Genomic DNA, 22,006 nt, shown 5'->3' with positions numbered 1-22,006 from the left:
TACTGTATGTCACGTGCACGTTGCAAACAAGGCTCAGTGCTTGGGTAAAGCTCCTATTTTAGAGAAAGATGCTGGTGTAAATGACAGGAAGCAAACACAGGGAAGGGCTCCAAGGTTACAAGCATCTTTCTTAAAGTGGAGGGACAGGTCTGGACATAAGTGTCAATATTTAAGCATTGAGAATAATGGAAGATAGTATGTTCTGGAAAAAACAGGTGACATTTTGTTAGGGAGATATACTTCCATTAGGTAATGCATCAATTTCAAAAGTTTAGGGGAAAGGACACCAAGTAGGAGCTAATGGTGAACAAGTCAATGGTGGTTCAGAGACAGAAGGACACGTTCTAGGTCATGGCCAACCAAATTCTTCCTTGGATAATTAATATGTAAGGAAGCTAAACCCAACTAGAATAGGGATTTGTGAACATACCGCATTAACATATAAAGTGCCAGTTTAATAACTTTCTTTTGCACACGTACACTTAAAGAAGTATGCTAGAACAGGGAACAGAAAGTTGAATATGGTGCTCAGGCAGCTCTACCATGAGACTTGTGCATGTCACTGACCATGTAAAATAAGAGGAATAATGTCTACATTAAAAGAAGCTTTCAGCAAGTTTTTAGGGTACAAGACCGATATACAAAAGTCATTGCATTTCTATACACTACAATGAACAATCCAAAAATGAAATTGAGAAAACAATTACATTTATAATAGCATTAAAAAGAATGAGCTATTTAAGAATACATTTAACAAAGAGGTGCAAGACATTTACACAGAACACTGAAAAATACAGTTGACAGAAATTAAAAACCTAACTAAATAGAAAGTTATCATGGTCATAGATTGGGGTGACTCAACATTGTTAAGGGAGCAATACCTCAAATTGATCTACAGATTCAACACGCTCCCTATAAAAATTTCAGCTGCCTTTTTTTGAGTGTATGAAGATTGGCAAGCTGATTCTAAAATTCATATGGAAATGCAACAGACCCTGAATAGCCCAAACAATCTTGAATAAGATAAATAAAGTTGGAGGACTTACACTTTCCAATTTCAAAAATTACAAGCTAACAGTAATCAAAAGTGTGTGTTACTGGCATAAAAATACTATAATAATAAATGAAATAGAACTGAGTCCAGAGCACAACTCTCATGTTCATGGTCAATTGATTTTCAAGGTGCCAAGATTATTCAATGGGAGGAAAAATAGTCTTTTAACAATGTTGCTGGGATAACTGGATATTCACATGCAAAGAATTGAAGCTGAACCTTCTCCTTCTACCATACACAAAAATTAAGTCAAAATAAATCAGACTTAAGTATAATGTCTAAAACTCTTAGAATAAAATATAAATGTAAGTCTTCATAATCACAGACTACAAAGCACCTTCTGAGAAATGACAGAAGAAAAAACATAAAAGTGAAAAAAGAAAGATAGAGAAATCAGACTGCAACAAAATTAAAACTTCCGTGCTTCAAATTATACCAAAAAAGTGGAAAAAAAACACCTACAGAATGGGAGAAAGTATTTGCAAATCATTTATCTAATAAGGGACTTGCATCTAGAACAAAGAACTCAACCAACTCAATAAAAGATAAATCACCCAATTGAAAAATAAGCAAAGGACCTGAACAGATATTTCTTCAAAGATGGTATTCAAATAGCCAATAAACACATAGAAAGATGCTCAACGTCATTAGTCATAGGGAAATGCAAATCAGAATCACCATTAGATGCTACTACACACCTACCAGGCTCTCTATAATAAAGAAAGACAGATGATAAAATGCACTGGGGAGGATACAGAAAAATTGGAACCTTTGGTGGGAAAGTAAAATGGTGTAGCTGCTTGTCGTGGTTAGGGACACGTGTCAACTTGGCCAAGTTGTGGTACCTGTTTATCTGATTGGTCAAGTGCTGGCCGGGATCACTAGGGGTAATAGTGAGTGGTACCACACCCATTTCCACCCCTTGGTTCCTGGACCCATGGATCCTGGCTATGGGAGAAATAGCACCCGGCCAGCGCTTGTCCAATCAGATAAACAGGTACCACAACTTGGCCAAGTTGACACGTGTCCCTAACCATGACACTGCTTGAATAAAGTCTGGCAGTTTCTCAAAGGTTAAATATAAACTTGGAATATGACCCAGCAAGCCTACTCTGTGTATGTATGCCCACAGACATAAAAACATAGGTGCATACAAAAACCTGTACACAAGTGTTTATACAAACATTATTTATAATAACCCAAAAATAAGTACCTTAAATGCTCATTACCCGATAAGCAGATAAAACTGATGAACAAAAATATTAATTCCCTGTATATCTATATGATGCATATTCAAGCATAAAAGGGAATGAAGTGCTGACAGATACTGTAACATGGATGGACCTTGAAAACATGATGCTCAGTTAAAGAAGCTAGATTCAAAGGACCCAATATCATATGATTACAGGTACATAAAATGTTCTGAAAATTCAAATCCATACAGACAGAAGTAGATCAGTGGTTACCCAGGGCAGAGGAATTTGGAGAGAAATAAGGAGCGACTGCAAATGAGTACGGAGCTTCTTTTTGGGGTGATGTAAAGGCTGTAAAATGGATTGTTTTGGTGATGGCCACACAACTCTGTGCATATGCTGAAAACCATTGAATTATATACTTTAAAGGAGTAAGTTATGTCTCCATAAAGCTGTTGTATCTTAAAATGAAAATAAAGAGGGCTATGAGGATTAAATATACTGCCAGACAAATGCGAACAAAATAGTCTTTATATGCTACAGGCTCACTCAAAGTGTGTTTTTTTCATTTGTCATTTTGATTACACGGAGCACTGAGCACTCCTAAGAAGGTCATGGCCTGACCTTCCCTGTTCTACAATTGAAGTACCCTAGGAGTTCTGGAGCGGAGGGCAGGCCAGGAGAGGTTATATTCCTGAACAAACAAGCTAAGGGATGTATCAGAGAGGGTTGATTTCAACAAATGTGTTATCTGTGCATTTGGCAGCAAAATGTCTGGGGAAGGATTGACAAATCATGCAGTCCTTACATCTCCGATGGCTATGCTTTTAAGGCAACAAATGTTTTATTGAACTTCATTAATGGGAGAGTAGTTTATCCCAACCGCAGGGATAATGCTGTTTTGTCAGTGTCATTTTCTCTTCAAATTTCAGCATCTTATGAAAAATGTCTGCTCTGGGAAAGCGAGGAGAACCGTGGCATGTGGTAATGTTACTTCTGAACGCTGAATGGGTTTGGGGACTCACCTATAAAATTCCTTAATGCAGGCAGGGTGATCTGCTCAAAGAAGGGCCCCATTGTAATTAGTGACATCACATGAATATCAAAAGAATTCATAGTTACGGGAGCTTCATTATGATGTTTGGCTAAACCTGTCCTGAAGATCGCTTTTGAGGCTGTTTTAAATTAAGAACAATGTTGGTATTGGAAATACTTGAATCATAAGTTGTTAATTTGAAATTGAAGTTTATTAGAGAAGTGATAGGTTTACAGAAAAATCATGCAGAAAATAGAATTCCCACATATCTCCTTTCACACACATACTTTCCTCTATTATTAACACTTTGCAGTATGGTAGCTTTGTAACAATTGATGAAGCATTGTTATAAATATACTATTAACTATAGTCCATAGTTTACTTTAGGATTCACTGTGTTGTTAAGACCTGTTATTTAAAAAAAAAATTATTTTTTCATAAAAATAGTAATATATACACAATTTAAAATTTTCTTTTAACCATATTCAAGTATATTATTTCAGTGGAGTTAATTACATTCATAATGTTGTGCTGCCATTTACTACAATCCAAGACCCAAACTTCATCACCTCAGATAGAAACTCTGCACCAATGGAGCACTGACTCCCCATCCCCTATCCCCACTCCAGCCTCTGGTGACCCGCATTCTAGTTTACGACTATGAATTTTGCTTATTCTATTTATTTCAAATTAGTGAGATCATGCAACATATGCCCTTTTGTGTCTGGCTTATTTTACTTGACACAATGTCTTCACAGTTCGTCCACATTATTGCATAGATCAGGACTTCACTCCTTTTTAAGGCTGCATAATATTCCATTGTATGTGTAGTCCACATTTAGTTTATCCGTTCCTCTGAAATTGAACTTTTGGTAGTTGTTAGTTTATGAGTTTTTATGTTTCTCTTTGTTTCTGTTATTTGGTTGGCTATTTCAACTTACATTCTTGTGAAAAGCAACTTTGCTCATTATTGCAATGTAAAGTAATATAAATCGTACACTGCATTAGCTCTGTAGCTACCATAAATTGTCATCACTTTAGTGACTTATAGCAGCATCAGTGGGTCAGGAGTCCAGGCATAGCCTAGCTCATCTGAGTTCCCCGTTCAAGTCTTATAGGGTGGAAATCAGGGCCTTGAGAGCACTGAGTTCCTTACGGGAGGCTCCAGGGGAAATGCCTCTTCCAAGTTTAATCAGGATGTTGGCTGAATTCACTTTGTTCTGATGCTTTCTACAGACACTCCCCTTCTCACCTCTGTCTTCAAGTTACAATGGGCATGGGCCTTCTTGTGCTTAGGATCTTTCTGTACCACCCTCTTCCACCTTTCTCTGACTCCCTCTTCTACCTTCCTCTTTTGCCTTTAAGGGTGTGATTACATGGGTTCACCCAGATAACCGAGGGTAGTCACCCTGTCTTAAGCTCACTTGACTAGAACCTTAATTATACCTGCAAAGTCTCTCTTTGCCATGAAATATGGCATGACAACAGGATAACACCAGAGTTCAGATGGCATGGGGACTAAAGTTCTGCCTACCCCATCCACAAAAGATATGCTACAATTATCACCCTACTTAAATTAGTTCCCTTGTCTAATCAAGTTAACTGTACTACCAGCTCTATTTTTCTTACAGCTTAATGGTAAAAGTTAACAGGAAGTCTCATCTTTATTAACAATTGCTGCTTAGATGCTCTACTACAAATTGATATAATCACATGGTTTAAGAGAAGTTATGAGACTCTGGCAAAAGTTGCCTGCCCACTAGGTTCAGATTCCCTATCTTTAAATGAGAATTCCATTACCTATCTTCCGGGGTGCTGTAAGGCTGAAGTGAGATGGTGCATATGGAAATCTCAGCCCCACCTCCTGAACATTACAGTATATCAACACAAGTTACTTCCCAGTAAACAGGAATAGGAGAGTGAGGCAGGGACCCAAAACACAGTTACCAACAGTCCTACTTAGTCATTGGGTAGGAAAGGTAGAAAACTTGCTTTCCCTTTTTCATTTGGATTTCCTTATGTCCTGGATCCTAGCTGGTCAATTTCCTACCAGGCCTCTGGTCAGAAGGTTGGTCCCCATGACTAGAGGTGAAATAAATAAACCTCCTGATTGAAATTCTCTGGTGAATATTTATATAACATTTCAATCCATTAAACAACACTTCTTTTTTGAGTATTGGCTTTGCAAAGGTGGCTAGCTAAATTCTAAGGGGTGAGGGTGGAGGGAATGAGATTCAAGAACTATTAGTGATATGGTCCTATCCCTAAATTGCTCACAGACTCTCTTCTCTCACACCACTAACACTCACACTGCCAATAAGTCCACCTGATGCCCTACAACACTCTCCGATGCTCACTGTCTGGCTCTCAGGCCATCTTGTATGGAAACCATGGTTCCAAACCCTCCTCCTTGGAGGAGCAGCAAGCCCTCCCAGGCATCCTTCATGATCCAGCAACTAGGACCAATGAGCTGCCTTTCCCAAATGATCTGCTGGCTCCTGTTTGCCAGCTCACAAGACATCATGCTCACAAGAGATTCCGACAAGTTCAGGATTGCTGCACAGTCTGGGAGGTTGACGGGATTTTTAGCATCAAAATTCTCTGAGAAGTTTAGCAGTAAAGAAACTGTTTCACTTTGCTGCCTTCACTTACTTAATCAAGAAACCCATTTGATGATGACTCACCAGCTAATTCTCAAAGCCCTATTAAAATCTTGGAAGCTGCCTGTTTGCCCCTGACAAATACCTATACTGTATGGGGTTCCAGTCACTGGTTAACCTCAAATCCACTCCCCGTTCCCTTCTCCCTGGCCTGCTGCACACTCGCATGTGCATACACATACCCTGAGTGCATCTATAAGTACTGACCTATATATGTTCCCTCATGCTGCACGGGGTTATCATAGGTCACTGCCCCGCTCAGGGGCTGATGGAAGGGTGTCGAGGACCTGTGTTAAAAATCGCATTCCTAATGAAAAGCACTGGCATTGTGTCCTTTCCCCCTTTTCTTATTCCTTTGTCATAGATATAGATGTGATGCTGAGAGCTGCGACAAGCCTTTTAGCCACAAGGGAAAGGCAAAAAAAAAAAAAAAAAAAAGGCAGAGACGTGACTGCAGCACTAGCAAGTCACTGGAGCACGAAGCAGCAGCCACCTACCTCCAAGCTTCCTGAAATATGAGAAAAATCTACCGTGGTGTTAAAGCCATCTTAATTGTCATTTTGTTTTGTGCAGCAAAAAGCTTTCTAGGACTGATAGTTTGTCAGATGGATTTAATCTCTAGATCAACAGTTAGTTTTGCTAAGTCTAGAAAATTTTCTCCTGGTGGACTTTGCCATCTTTTAATGTCGCTTGTCCTTGCCCTTAAAGTTGTCGTTGGGACTAGGCAATTGTCTCAGCCCATAAGGAATAGTCCCTAGGGAAAGCCATGATCTAGAGCAGCTTTATAGACTGCAAACTCTCAGTTGAAACCATGCTGCAGGTTTTTCTAGCCTGTTGCCTCTCTCCTGAGCAATAAAATAAACATTTCCTATTTAGATGCATAGCCTTCACTGGGAGATAGCACTGAATGCTTACATTAGAGACCACTGAATAAGGATAAGTCAATCTTATTTTAGAGGACAAACAGGCATACTAAGAAGTAATTAACCCACACCAAGACGGAGGAAATGTAGTCTCTGGGAAGGAAGACGGGGTTTTTCTAATAAGATACTCACGTGGTTCCTCCTTTGTTTATCTGTATTAATCGCTTGGAGCTTTTCCCTCACTTGAAATGTGGAGCTAATAATACCCAGTGTTATTAAATAGGAATTAAATGAGATGATGAATTTGAGAGTACACATCCCAGATGTCTTACCCATGAGCAAGCTGTGATGGTTTGTTGAATGAGTGAAGATGCCTGATTGGTCTGGCTCCTAACTATGTTGGGCAAAGGGAGAGGGTATAAGACACAGGATGGCTGAAAGTTATTCTCTTACATACCTTAATAAGGTTTATTAATAACACCTGGAATAAGGCAGGTAAGATCTGGAGAATGGTCGTTTCCAAAAGCTGCCTTTCATTAATGCTAATATACCCAGCAGGACACTGCCATAATAGAAACGTACTCAGATCACCTGTAGTAAAGATCTCAGATAACTTTATGAAGCGTCAGTGTTGGTGGAAATTTACGAAGGGGTACCTAACATGGGCCATTGACGGGCTTCCAAAAAAATTGCAATTTCAGTAAAATGTTGGTTTTTTCAAATAACGTTTCAGAATCACTTGGTAAGCAAGCCTGTTGGAAGAAACCTACGATTATTTTACTTTATTAAAGAGAATTTTCATAGATGGGAATTCCTAAAAGTAAGGAACAGCAGATGACAAAAGATCTGCTATAAAGCCAAAATAAAACAGGGGAAGGTACCGTTTATTGAGTGATTACCATATATTTGGCCCTGCTGCTAAGAGCTTACATATATTATTTCATTCAATTCTCATACAACTGCAAGATTAGCTTATAGGATGCAAATTTACCATCCGTTGTCAAGATTAATCTTGATTTTTGCAAATTCCAAATTATTTGAAATATCAGCGATTGTTGGTTGGATAAACTGTATTTGTGCTGCGCTTAAGAAACACCTCCTTGTTGCAAGAGTAAAGTATTTCAAAATGAACCCTGCTTCTGGCAATACAACGGAATGAAGTACTGATATATGCTAGGACATGGATGAACCCCCCCCAAACCTTAACGTGAGTGAGAGAAGCCAGTAGCAAAAGACCATACGTTATGATTCCATTTATAGAAAATATCCATAATAAAACTACAGGGACAGAAAGTAGACTAATGGCTGTCTAAAACCAGCAAGGTTGGGGGAAAATGAGGGAATAACTGCAAAAAGGGATGAGGTTTCATTTTGAATGATGAAAATGTTCTAAAATTTATTTGTGCAATGCTTGTATAACTCTTTGAATACACTAAAAACAATTGAATTGTACACCTTAAGTGGGTGACCTCTGGGCTATGAGTTATATGTCAATAAAGAGAACCCTGACAATCAGCTCTGAAATTGTGTAGTGTTTGACAAATGTTTAAAATTTGTAAGATCCTGCTGTTCCTAAATTTGTACACAAATGAAATTTTATTAATATTTTTCTATTGCACTATTTCAAATTTGGCTAATTTCAGTTCCACAAAATTCTACCAGAATAGATTATCACCAAATTTCATATGAAGAAATAGAAGTTCAAATTCTATAAAACTCAATAGAGGGAACTAAGACTTGAATTCTTCTCTGCTGGATTCCAAAGTTCTGCCGGCCACTACAAGCACCAAGACCCTCCTGAACCCATTACCTTGAAAGAATGTGCCCAGGAACAGCTGAGTTTCATGATGCATGTGGTATTTGTTAGGCTTTATTATTAGCTTCACGATTGCCTTTTGGAAGCATCATTAGTAGCTACCCTCATTTTGCAAAGGAGTCAACCAAAGCACCGAGAGGGAAGGCAACATGCCCAGGGTCTTATGATCAGTGGTGGGAGCAGAACCCAAACCTGTGTCCTTTGGATGTGGGAGCCAGTGACCTCAGCCTTCGCGCTGTCTTCTTGTGGTCAGAACACACTGATCTCTCTGACAAACTGACAGGTACATCCTAATGATGTATTTCCAGTTGATTTACTAGCAAGAAAAAAAAAATCGATATTCTCTGAAAACCTTCTCTCGATTTGTTAGCATTCCTTCGAGCTTTTTCCTCCTTCTCCAGCCTCCAGGCTCTGGACTTGGGCCCACACAGGGCAGCTGCACGGCAACACATGCTATTGGAATATTTATAGGTCAACAATGCTGGCCTATAAACTGAGATTACAGTGACAGGAAGAGTCAAAACAACTATGTTAAGAAATTTCCCATCATAAGGCACTGAATATGTTTTTAAACTAATAAAAAAAAATCTAATGACAGAGACCACCAAGTGCTTTCTTGAAACAACTCTAACAATCACATCAAAGATCATTTTTATTCCAATAAAGACTCAATTTTCTGATTACCATACTAAACTACTTGCATGAAATGCATACAGAAAAGTGTGTGGGTTTGAATGTCTTGGCCAGCATAACATGACAGTTAAAAAGCATGGGCTTGGAGTCAAACTGTCTGGGCTGTAGTTCTTACTGGTTGAGTGGCACTAGATATGTCAGTTAGCATATTTAGCTATAAACAAAGAAGATCCAATGTAACAGTGAACTTAGTACAACAGACAGTCATTTTTGACTTTTGTAAAATACTTCTGGACAGAAACAGTCCAAAGCTGGCCTGGTGCTCCTCAGGCAAAAGAACCTGGTTTATTTCTATCTTTTGCACCACTTTCCTAGCCCATGGCTTCTACCCTCAAGGTCACCTCCCAGAGAAGGTGGCTGCGTGAGTCTCAAACCATCATGTTCTGAGCAATAACAAAAAATAGGAGGTAGGAGGATGTTAGAGGGCCCAGTCCTAGCTCAGTCTGCTCCTTGCAGGATCCATTCCAGAAGTCTAACACAACAGCCCTGTTTATAGCTTGTTGGGCAGAAAGTCATCACATGGCCACATTTAGCTGCAAGGGAGGCTGACCAATATAGTTATCAGATGAATACACAGCCACCATGTAAAATTGGGGCCTGTTTCTATACGACAGGATGATGGGTAATGGGGAAGAAACCAGCAATTTCCACTTTTCTGAACAAGTTGTTTACCTTCATTCATTCATTATTATTTATTATTTATGTTTCTTAAGCTTCAATTTCCTCATTGGAAAAATGGCTCACTAACTGCTGCAGTGAGCGAATGAGATAACCAATTCATGGGAGTCCCTTAGCCTGGGACCTGGCAACAGCTCACATCATGAAAGGCTCACTATTAGAATTAGCTACATGATAACTGGTCATTTTTGGAGGAGCCTACCCCTGCCATCACCCACTATGGAGCTTGTCACATGGAGGTGCCAGTGCCTACACTTTGTAGTATCTCTCCTTCTGATTTTTAATTTGGGGTTCCTAACTGAAACTCTTTATTTTCCCCATCTCAACCTTGGTGTTACTGACATCTTGAGACAGCTCATTCTTTGCTGCGGGGCACTGCCGTGTGCATAGTAGGGTGTTTAGCAGCATCCCTGGACTGTACCCACTAGATTCCAGTAATGTCTTCCATCCCTTTCCCAGTGGTGGTAAAATACCTCCTGGGTGAGGGCAAAATCATCCCCAGCTGAAACCACTGTTCTATGCTATTTGCATTCATATAATGGCTCTCTGCCAATGGTAACGTGCATCTCTTGTTGTACCTCGGTTTTATCTGCTTAGGTTACACAGTCAACATTTTAAGTTAAACCACGAGAAATATTCTACTCCAGACTCACTAAAATCCATACTACCATTTTTTAGTGATGCTTCACACACAGACAGAGCTTGATTGACTTAATTTCGTGTTTATCTCATCACTTTCAGTCCTGGTATATGACGCCAGTGTGGACTAAGGAGAACAGAATCTCCTTGCAAGAAAGGGCAAAAATCGACAAAATCTCCTTGCAAGAAAGGGTAAAAAAAAAAGTGTGACAATAAGTGAAAAAACACATGACAAAGTAGGTGATGGAGTCTGGTTTTGATGAACCAAGGAAACAGACAACGAGAACTTCCATGGCAACGGAAAGAGAACTTTCCCAAGGAGACAGAGCAAACCCCCTCCCCAAGATGAAGGCACTCCTGTTACGACCTCTTATAAACCCAGGATCTAAACCTCTCTGCAGGTAAAAGCAGTGACACACTACAGAAAAGTAGAAAACCAGAGTAAGAAAAAAGAGTGAAAATTCCCAAAACTGAACTACTGAGAAATCTTTGTCAGGCTTCTGAATAACATAATAGCTTTGGGGACTGTGATTGGTTTTTAAAAATATACAAGCATAATTAAAGCAAGAAGGTATATTTCCATTAAAAATTCTTCTTTGGTACTGGAAAACTCAACTCATGACCTCTATTTTATAAAACATGTACTTGAAATGGATTTTATATGCCTTCTCCCCATTGAACTTAGATTACTAAATCTCTTCCATTCACTTAAGAAGGGAGGTGGTTCTATACATAAATTACTGAGGGCTTTTTAAAAAAAAAAATACTGCATGGATACTAAGACGAACCTAAAGTGATTCAAAGGTATTTGTATAGAGATGGAAGCCCCTAGTTTTAAACTCTGTCCTCAGAAGAGACACTATCTTTACAGAGCCCAGGTTCTGGTAAAAGCTGGTTTATCAAGCTCTTTCGTTGATTATAAATCTTTCCTAAGTGACATTTGTAGACTGTCTTGATTCACATCTCAGCATGCCTTATGAATCTTCAAGAATTCTCCTTGACTGTCTCCCAATCTCCTGCTAGGGAGAGAATTTGGCTGTGTGGGAGTAAGCCACCTGCACAGAGGCGACCTGGCAAACTTGGAAAGTGGTTAAAGTGGAATATTTTGAGTGGAATTAAAGCGGAATATACATCACTACAACAAAAAGTTAAAAAATTCGACTAACGGAGGTTGAAGTTCTCCCCCTTTCTGTCTCTTATGTAAACATGTGTGCACATATGCACACATGCACATAAGGTGGGCTCTCTAGATCCAGGGCAATGGCTTTGGATTAATCTGAGCACTGTCATTAATGCTAATTAAATGGCCCAAGAAAATGGGCATATGGATAGGAGAATAAATGAACAAGACGCTGGAGTTAGAATTGTACGGGCCTTAGTTTGGCTTCTTCACTCACCAGAAGTGTGACTCTGGACAGGTAACCTAACCTGTCTCAGCCTCTGCTTTCCATATTATAAAACAACTGCAAGATCTATAATTAAAAAAAAAAATTACATAGGTAAAGAATTTATACCAGTGCCAAGTTTACAACAGAACTAGGAGAATTATTCCAAAAATTATTCCTTCTTGGCTACCTTCCTGCCCAGGGAAGACCCCCCTACCCGCCTCAGTCCCTGTGAGATGCTCCCAAGAGCCTCCTGCCTTTACCCCATCAGCAGCGATGACAATGCCCAGATGTATTTGTCTGATTTCCTCATTATTCTGCAAACTCTAGGAAGTAAGGGTGCAAATGTTTTATGTACCCTCCTCTGCCCTTCTCACTGAGCACTGCAAAACTGCCATCTGTTCATTCGTTCATCGAATGGAATTTTCTGAGGGGCTACTCAAATTTCTATCTGGAACTCTGCTAAATGCTGAAAATCAAGGGACGAAGAGAAGATAATCCAGTCCCCTGGCCCTAAGTTTAAGTCTTATAAGGAAAACTAAAGGTGAAATCCAGTTTGCACTTGAGGGAAATGTGTAAGGTTACAATAATTCTGTACTGGGCATCAATTATAATAGTCTAGTATCACAAGACGATTCAATATTTAGTGGTTCCCCATTCATCGTGGGCTCACCACCAAGTCCTATATGACCCTTTCCATCGCCACGGAGCATCCTGTTCCAGGCGGTGGTCCTCTCACACCTGAACGTAAAATAGCCCTAGTCACCCTATCTCTGCTCTCCACAGAGCAAACAAGCCATATTTTAATAGTAAATCAGATCTTACCACTCTCTTGTGTAAAACCATCCAAGGGCTTCCTACTAAATTTAAAATGCAATCAAAACTTATGGAGCTTTGAACAAAGGGTCTACAAACTTCTTCGGGGAAAGACTAGGTAGTATATATTTTTACTTTATAGGACATATAGTCCCTGCCCCAATGGCCCAGCTCTGCCAGTATAGCAAGCGTACCTCTACAGGCAATGTGTAAATGAATGCCCATGGCTGTGTTCCAATAAAGCTTTATTTGAAGAAAGGCAGACAATTGATGGTACACTGGCCATAGTTTGCTGACTCCTGCTAAGAGTGATCTTCTCCTTTTCCACCTCCTTGAACTTTCTGGTGCTGTACTTCCCGTTAGCATTCTCCAACCACCCTGGCTTCATATGTGTTTCAACATCCTGTTCATTTCTGCCCCAAATCTTTGTACTTTCTGGTCCATCTATCTGGGATGTTCTTGTTGTATTTCTTTACATGATTGGCTCCTTCATTCTCTTTAGTTTTGCCTTAAAGGTCATCTCCTTAGTGAGGGCAACCTTGATCTCAGAGCTTTTCTATCTCATCACATTGCACTATTTTGCCCAAAGGACTTAAATTATCTTGTTCACACATTTTATTATTAAATACCTTTCTTCCCCCAAAACATATAAATATCTTAGAAGTATAATTCTAAATTGTCCTGGTCACCTGGGACATTGGTTTATAGAAGATGTCCAACACATATTTGTTGAGTTAATTTACTGATCGAAAAGACTATAAGACACTGATTTGCATAAGGGTTTCCTGAAATTATAACAGTTTAATGCCTTTTGGGCCACCACTATGAACTTGCCACTTTATTTTATTCCACTGCAATACTAAAAATTCAATTCGTTGACTATTCAGAATAGATCCTTAGGTTTAAGGGACAGATTCCTATGGCATTTTGCAGCTCCTTAACATTCACCCTATTTCCAGTTTGGTTAGAAATTCCTGCCAATCTTTAAAAAGATTATGATTGCCAAGTTTCTGCAGTGACCCATGATTCTCTATCCTACTTCCACCTTACACTGTTTACATTTGATGCCACATATCCTTCTCCCTTCCAGAGTGTTGGGGGATGGCTCCTAGCTCCAGTCTAAAAGTGAAAAATTACTGGACTGTGACACCCATCAGTTTATATTAATAAGGAAATAATCTCCCTGACACTAGGAGCCACACCTATGTAGTTCACTAGGTTATCTTCAGTGCCTTGAATAAGGTCTGACATGAGAGAGTATTAGAGTAGATGTCTGGCGGAGACAGACAGCCAGATACACGGGTTGGCCCAGAAATAGAAGTTCATCGTTAAGGAGAAGCGTGATTCAGGAAATAATATGGTGCTTGTCTCCAATTGGTCTCTAGCCCCATAGATTCATGTGACTGTAAGGGGAGAGAGGGTTAGGAATAAAAACGAAAAGACATGTTTTCAAAGGTAAACATGGTCAACTTGTAGACACACCGTTATACTGGCTGGGTGCCTTCTAACAGAAGAAAGGGTCCAGGTGTTCTTCCTGTCTAACTAGGTTCTTGGTACCTTGAGGCTCCAGGGAACCAACAGCAAGTGGTCCCAGCACATGCACTGGAGAGGGGCTTGGATACAAAGGAGGGAAAACCCTGGTGGCAATCTCAATGAAGCTGCCTGGCTTGGTTTTAAGCCAGGGACCCCTAGACATGGTTAGAAGAAATTGGGCAGAGATTCATTTTCTTCAATGACTAGATTGAGTCAACAGCTATCAAAGTTCAGATAAGTCAACACTTCTGAGTCATTTTACTTGAGAAATTTTCTGTTTAGGAAAGTGATTCAATTATGCAATTCCTTACAAAATTTTGCTTTATGGCCAACTACAAGGGACTGATTTGCACCAAATTCAAGTGCTACCTAGTCCAATGGAAAGGGCACTGCAGCAAGTTCGTGAGAACTGATCCTGGGCAAGGCACTCAGTTGAACTCCACTGACCGCCCAACGTACAGCCGCTGGGGAGGAGATGGACCCAACCCATGCACTCTTTTCCAGCCACAAAAACCCAAAATGGTGAGTTAAAATGAAAACTTGGAGGCATTGAATATAATCTAGAAAAACAAAAATATCCATTGGTCTGTTCATGTGTGAAAAGAAATACTACTGCTGTATATATCTTCTTCGTGCATGAGCTTGGTCAAGAAAGAGAATATATCCCCTGATTAGCAGCAATGGCCAAATATGTGCTAAAATGTAATAAGACACATTCCCTATTCTATCACTCTCACGTGGATGAATTTATTCTAAAAAAAGAAAAAAAAAACGGTCACAGAAGTGGAAGACAGGTGTTCTCTCATGTAGACTTGATTGTAAGTACAGAAAAGTGAAAACAACTTAAATCAATAGAGGGTTGTTAAGTAGATGATGGTAGATCCAGCTACCAGCTATTGAAAGCAATGATGCAGCTTGATATTTATTGACTTAAAAAATGTCCATGGTACCCTGCTGAGCAAAGATAGCAAGTTACAGAAAACCATGCAGCGTTCCATTTTGTTGAATTATGTACCTGCATCCACACAGGTAGAGATGCTCAGAGTACCCTGGAAGGAGGCTTGTCTACATGCCAACTGAGACTCTCTCTGCATGGAGAGGTTGGAGGGTGCTTGTCCTTCCTTTCATTTTGCTGAATTACTTCACTTTTAAACATATATATCTACAAAATCAAACAAAGTAGCCACACACCCAATATTCTGGAAGCCGAAGGGGCTGGTGGGACAACTGAGCATAAAGGGCTTATACTGTGAAAGAGTGAAAGCATCAGAGAAGAAAAAGCTTGACAGCTAATGAGCCAAAAAGCTAAGAGGCAGTTACTCCAATAAGCAGGCAGGTGACCAGAAAAGGCACGTACTACCAGCCTACTTGACAAACTGGACGTTTTTGCTGAGGTAGGAATGAAATATCAACTATCAAATATCAGATCTTCGTGAAACTGAAGCTGTTTTGAAAGAAGCAGCTGCCAGGCAAAACTGAGGGCCAAGGACAGCCATATGTCCCAAAGGCCACTGGCTCGGCTGCTTTTTCCCCATGTATGGCACAGTAGGACTTGTTTAAAAATATAAGTAACAGTGTCTTGAACAGAAACTCAGGTGGATCCTGGAAGAAAAAAGAAATGAAAAAGCAATAAAACTCCATCTTCCTCTCTTCACATCATCTTCTCCAGGAGACCTTTCTCATACTACCAAACTAGAATCGATCCCTTCTGAGATAAGCACCCTGTATGGCTCTTTTGTACCACTCAACACAATTTCAATTCTTATTCATTGCCAGTCTCCTTGCTTGGCTGTGCGTACCGGGTGTGGGGTGTGGGGTGTGGGGTGTGGGGTGTGTGGGGTGTGTGTGTGTGTGTGTGTGTGTGTGTGTGTGTGTGTGTGTGTGTGTGTGTGTGGTGATGGTAGGGGGTATAGCGTCTGCTCTGTTATGCTTACAGATATATCTCAGTGCTTGAATGATGCCAGCACATAGTCACTAGAAAATACTGGGTGGAAAAAAACAAAGGAAGTAAAGAAGGGCAGCAGTCATTGGCTTTTCAGACGTACGTAGATGAGGATGTCACTGCTGATCTTTGCTTCTCTTCAACAGCCTCGAGACAGTGTGGGCACATCATTTGGGCAAAGCTAACCTCTCGCCAACACCCCCCCCCCCACATCCTAATGGGAAGTTGAGTCAGTCTTCGTTCTCAGTCACATCCTCTGGAGATAAAGACATTCCTTTCATCATCTCTCTCCAGTGACATTTCTTAAAGCTGCCCCAGCTGTCTGGGGTGGTGGGAGATGCCCCTGTCACCATTCTGGTTAACAAACCATGGAGGCTGGGTAAAGCTGAGACCAACCCAACAGCCAGCACTTGTGGCTCTGCCCTCAGGCTGCCAGAACTCAATTTGCCTGTGTGCACAGACAGCCGAAAGTGCTTGGAAATTAAAGTTCTGGGGACCTGCTCTTCATCAACATCTGATGGGCTTAGGGTCTCAGTGTCCCAGTTCCCTGGGCCAGGATTACTTGAACGTGTGTGTTGTATGCCATTTCCTAGACCCTTTCCCCCAAGGGACTATACTCCACTTGTCTATTCTGGTAGCTGGCTTGTTTTCACACCTTCCATTGGCTGCCTTTCCTTTCCCGACCACTTTTCCATCCCTCACCCTGTCTCCCTTACCCCCTAAATGAGCTACTTGCCCTGCACCTCACCTCAGCTCTGCTTTTGGGGAGCCCAGCAGGACACTGCTCAGTTAGCATGTCTCAAATCACCCAGCGGACTGCCGGCGGGCACAATGCCAGTGAACTGGTACCAGCGACGTGTTCTAAGGTCTCTGCAGCTGTGCCCTCTAGAAACATCCATGGTCCCAGCCCTCTGACCCTTGCTTTGAGGTCTGGGCATGGCTTGGACACTCAGAAAATGTCAGGTTCACAAAGATGTGGCTGGTCCTGTGAGGAACAGGCAGAGTCTCAGCTTGGGTCCTATAAATCAATGCCTTGTGACTCCACAAAAGGAATAGCTCATGATCTGCAAAGTTCAAAGACCATTATTTTCTGTTGATCTTCCTTCATCCAATAATGATGCCCCAAAACAATACCCTAGACTTTAGCACTGAGCAGCTGGAAACGGCCTCCTGTCTGCACGTGCAGATAAATACGGGTGACCTTCCTCTGTGATGGATGGCACTGATGGCGTCCCGGCACACCTTAACATGACAGTGACATGTGGCTTTTCTGGGAGATGGATGTACCTTCATGCAAACTGCATGTCTCTTTGCCTTACCTTTTCTAGGGGGATGCTGCCAGAATTTTAAGAACAATCGCAGTAGTAACAATACACTGGCATTTACTGAACATTTATTATATTCTAAGCACTGAGTAAAACACAATGTTTCATTTAATCCTCAAAATAGTTAGGCACTACTGGATCTCCTGTGCTCATTTGCAGACAAGGTAATTGAGGCTTATAGAGGTTCAATGACTTGCTTGATGTCTCACCTAGTTGAGGAGATGAGCTCTGGGCTGCTGTTTAGTGAATGGGACTGGCTATACTCCTCATGTGGGGTCCAGTGCAAAATGAAGATGTATGCTGCTTGTCACATAATCATTAAGAATTTCAAGATGAGTGACAGTGGACAATTAAATAAAGTGCAGGACCCTTCTGAGCATCAAGCTCCATGCAACTGCATATGTTGCACCCCTGCAAGGCTGGTCTTAGTTATGTGGGATCAGAAGACAGTGACAAGAGCCTGGATGTTTAACCTTGTTTAGCCCCAGAGACTGAGAAATTGCTCATATCATATTAAAAACAATTTGTTGATCCTGCGTATTTGGTTAGAAACACGGCCATTTTCTATCAGCAGCTGTCACTTGTTTCAACAGCTAGAACTACACAAATACTTTCCCCAGCTAAGAGTCAGTAGTGAAGGATGTGGAGGCAAGAGGGGCAAGTCTTTGGGTCAGGAGGCCTTTGAAATTCTCACAGCTCTCACGAGGCCCCAGAACAAATATGGGTCCTCATGCTTGTACTTGAACAAGTTTTTTGAACAAGATACAAGTGTGGGTCCAGTAGAATTTTACTAGAAGATTGAGGCAGACACAGTAGTATGCCATCAGGAAAATTAGCAACCATTTTCTGAATTCCCCTACAGTTCATCCAGGCCTTTTGAGGAGAGGTGGCTGATTCCAAGCTGGCCTTGAAGGCGGAGACGTGAGCACTGACTGATATGTACATGGCTCCTGGCTGTGTGACCTTAGACAGGTTTCCTGAACTTGTTTGAGGTTCAGTGTTCTCATCTGTAAGATGAGGAGAGTGGTATCCCTTGAGTAGTTGGAGAAAATGAGAGAGGATGATATACTGCATTTGGCGTACAATAAGGCACTCAATTAAATGCTACGATGGTCTGCTGGCTGCTCTCCAAAGTTTGATGGAGAGTTGAACGCGCACAGGATTTGATGGTAGGTGATATGGACTGAATTCTCAATCCCGTTCCCATATATTGGTTGTGCAAACTGGGGAAAGTCATTAAACTCTTCCCAGGGTTGACATCCCTGTCTGTAAAATGGGTTCTCTGCAACGTCCACAACACACATGTGTCTATGGGCTGCAAATGGATATGAAAATGGGTTGTTGACAGAAGAGTGTTGAGACACCTGTTTTTATGGTCAATCAGGATTGGTTGTTACAACTTGTCAATGGTTGAGGTGGTGGAGGATGGATAAGGGGATGCAATCTTCTTTCCAAGACTTCTACTGCCCTAATGGATGCTTCAGAGCTCAATCTACCTGCAGCTCTCTTATAGGGGTCTAAGAAATCTAAGTGAAATTTTCTCCCTAAAAGTTTTGAACACTGTTCTTCACCCCAAATCTAACCTCTACTTCATTTAAATTGCTGCTTATAGCGAAGCCCAGAGGGGGCTAAAAAAGATAAAAAAAACAATGATGTAGGCCAAATAGCTGGGAGAAGCTACTCCGCACAGACATTTGAGTTTTTATGTATTTTTTATAGGATAATATCGATCATAAATAGAAGTTTGAGGTGGGTTAGCTTTTGCCAGAGATTCGTCCACCCCAACCAAATAGCTCTGTGCTTCAAGAAATTCAGTGTGCATAAAGGATTCTATTTTTCTTCGAAATCATGACATGTATATAAAGCGATAAAAATGGAAATTTTTTCTGAAACTTTAAAGAGGGGTGCAGGGAAAGGAACACTGGATAGTACCTAATCATATACACACATAATATGCACAGACATGCCTGCTCCCCGTCGCCTCGGATGTAAGCACTGCCATTTACATTTAGAACACTTTTCCAGCCCGTTCTGCAGTCTCGTCACTCATGTGCAGGGCCCCATTGCCACTGATGGAAACCCGGAATCACTTTTCTGTTCTGTTCAAACTCTAGCCACATTAACAGCTTCCCCACTGGTTCTCCTAACTTGTTCTTGCACAGTGGCTAGTTTAAGGAGATTTCTGTGGACATTACATTCAAATTTCAGGGTCTCTCTCACCGTAAGCCATCTCTCCATCAATAGCAACTTGCTGCCACACACCATGAGGAAGGTCTGTCCTCCCTTCACCTGCCCTCTGTCCATCTCTCCAGGCTTGTTGTTGTTCCTCCATCTCCACTCACCCCCCTCCAAATACCCTCTGCTACCCACAGAAAGATCACCTTTATTTCCAAAGGGTGCATTCACACCTGGGGAAAGGAAGAGGGTCGCTCCTCCTGCTTCATGATGGTAAAGAGCGTAGAGACCCAGCTCTTTGAAGCAGAAGGGAGGTTTTCAGTATCATGCACATAATTATTCACCTGGTAGTCTGGGAAGGTTACCATGGCAACACTTCCAGGACCTCAGGTATATGCATATTGTTGGCACATCCCCTCAATTCAGCTCAGCAAAGGGAATAAGGCCAGTCAAACCAGGTCTTGGGCTTCCATCTCCTGTCTGACCTGCTGAGTGACTACTCCACTTATTTATTTCAGCATAATCCAGACACAGCCATAGCAAGGCTTTTAACACACAGCGGTTTCACGCAAGTAGACTACAAACCTTAACATCAAAGTCCAGCCTAATCGGATTTTTCTACTTTGTTCTTCATGTTCTCGGGTGTTACAGACAGGACTGAGTTCTCCTGCTGGCCATGGCCTGCTTTAATTAGTATATGTTTGGCCAAAAAAGCCAGTGCTAAATTCTAAAACCTTCCTTAATGGAAAGGTAAAATGTGGGAGTAAGATAGCCAGTGGTCTGCAGGAACCTTGAAAGATTTCCATAAGAGTAGGTAGATGTGTTTCCCCAGAGAGAGAGACATCATCCATGCCTTGCCTTTGGCCCTTTGATTGAAGACAAATGATTTCTTTCCACACATCTTCTAAGGAAATGGGGGGAAATCGTACCCATTTACACAAAATTGTTCTTATTAAGAGGCAATTATTAAAAGACTGAACTGGAGGGCTTGTAGTAGGAGACTCTAAATCTCTTCAAAATCCTGCTGTACCACCAAGTGCAACCTTGGGTCCTCAAAGAGTGAGCAAGATATTTACATGGGACCCACCACCCCCCACGCATGAGGGACTGAAGTGTCAGTTGTCCTTCGAAGGACACCTTCAGAGACCATGGGACTCTGAGCTGACAGCACCGCAACCCCCCAACCCAAGTCATGCTCTCAGCTGCAGCTTTCAGCTGTTGCTTCTACCAGGGGAAATAATATGTCAGCGTTGACACATGCCAACAACACATTAGAGCAACAATAAATTGATATGTACTGTCCCCCAAAGACCCAGCGTCCGGCTTCCCAAGGCGTTATGCTAATGTAAGCCAATTTAACACACCTGTAGGTGATCCCTCCATGACATGGCCGACGTAGGGACCTTCCCGGAAGATTGGTCTGTTGTCATTCTGATCAATCACGATGACTTCCAGAGGGACGGGCCCCTCGAGAGTTTTGCCATTGACATCAGTGGTCTCCACAAATAGCTATTTGAGCAAAGAGATTGGGGGAGAAAGAAGGCATTAATACATCAAGAAAATTGAAATCAGGGTCTCTGGAGAAAGGAGGTTTTATCAGCAATTTTCTGAGCCCCTTGGCAATATGGAAACTTTGGTCTCAATGGATAGTCCCTAGGACTGGAATAGAAACTGAGCATCCCAGCATAGAAGGTAAAGATCAGTTCATGTTAGATCCCCGCTGGGAAATTTACAATTAATTCATCAAATCTGCAAAGAAGATCCAAAAATACTTTTTTTTAAAAAGCAACCCCTGCTCAAAATCAGCCGTGGAAGAGAAAATATGCTTACATTGCCTCTGTTTTTCCAATATCATTATGCTTAAAAGGAATGTGAAGCTAATAAAAATAATCAACTAAGCAGATATGAACAGAGTATATTAAGAGGTAACCGAAAGTGCTTATAGTAGTATTTAGGAGAAATTCTGCTTAGCAAATATTTACAGAGGGCCTTCTTTGACTAGGGAACTTGACATTTGAGGGGCCTGAATAAGACCACAGAACTCCTGCCCGCCAGGTTCTTACTTTCAAGTGGGGTTTTCACAATTGCTCGAAATATTTCCATATACAGAGAACTTCAGGTCTCAAGGATAAAGAAAACACAGCATAAAAAAAAACAGCTTTCCTGTTTGCCTTGGAAACAAGGAAATATGCCATGCC

The 22,006-nt window shown here is 41.2% G+C and overlaps 1 protein-coding gene across 7 annotated transcripts in view; it reads right to left on the bottom strand.

Annotated features, from left to right (window-relative positions):
• Positions 1 to 22,006, bottom strand: part of CDH13 (cadherin 13) — a 1,150,740-nt gene that overhangs the window by 415,769 nt on the left and 712,965 nt on the right. For 6 of the 7 annotated variants that reach the window (XM_077133145.1, XM_077133147.1, XM_077133146.1 and 3 more), the window contains one exon: positions 21,173 to 21,317. In XM_077133145.1, coding sequence (XP_076989260.1) covers positions 21,173 to 21,317 — 145 coding nt within the window. Of the gene's footprint in view, positions 1 to 17,092; positions 17,294 to 21,172; positions 21,318 to 22,006 lie in introns of those variants that run through there. The other variant, XM_077133151.1, reaches the window with a different exon arrangement.

Source organism: Tamandua tetradactyla, chromosome 16, assembly GCF_023851605.1.
Source record: "Tamandua tetradactyla isolate mTamTet1 chromosome 16, mTamTet1.pri, whole genome shotgun sequence".
NCBI lineage: Eukaryota > Metazoa > Chordata > Mammalia > Pilosa > Myrmecophagidae > Tamandua > Tamandua tetradactyla.
The sequence above is the reverse complement of the archived record's forward strand: the minus strand, read 5'-3'. Positions and strand labels throughout refer to the sequence as shown.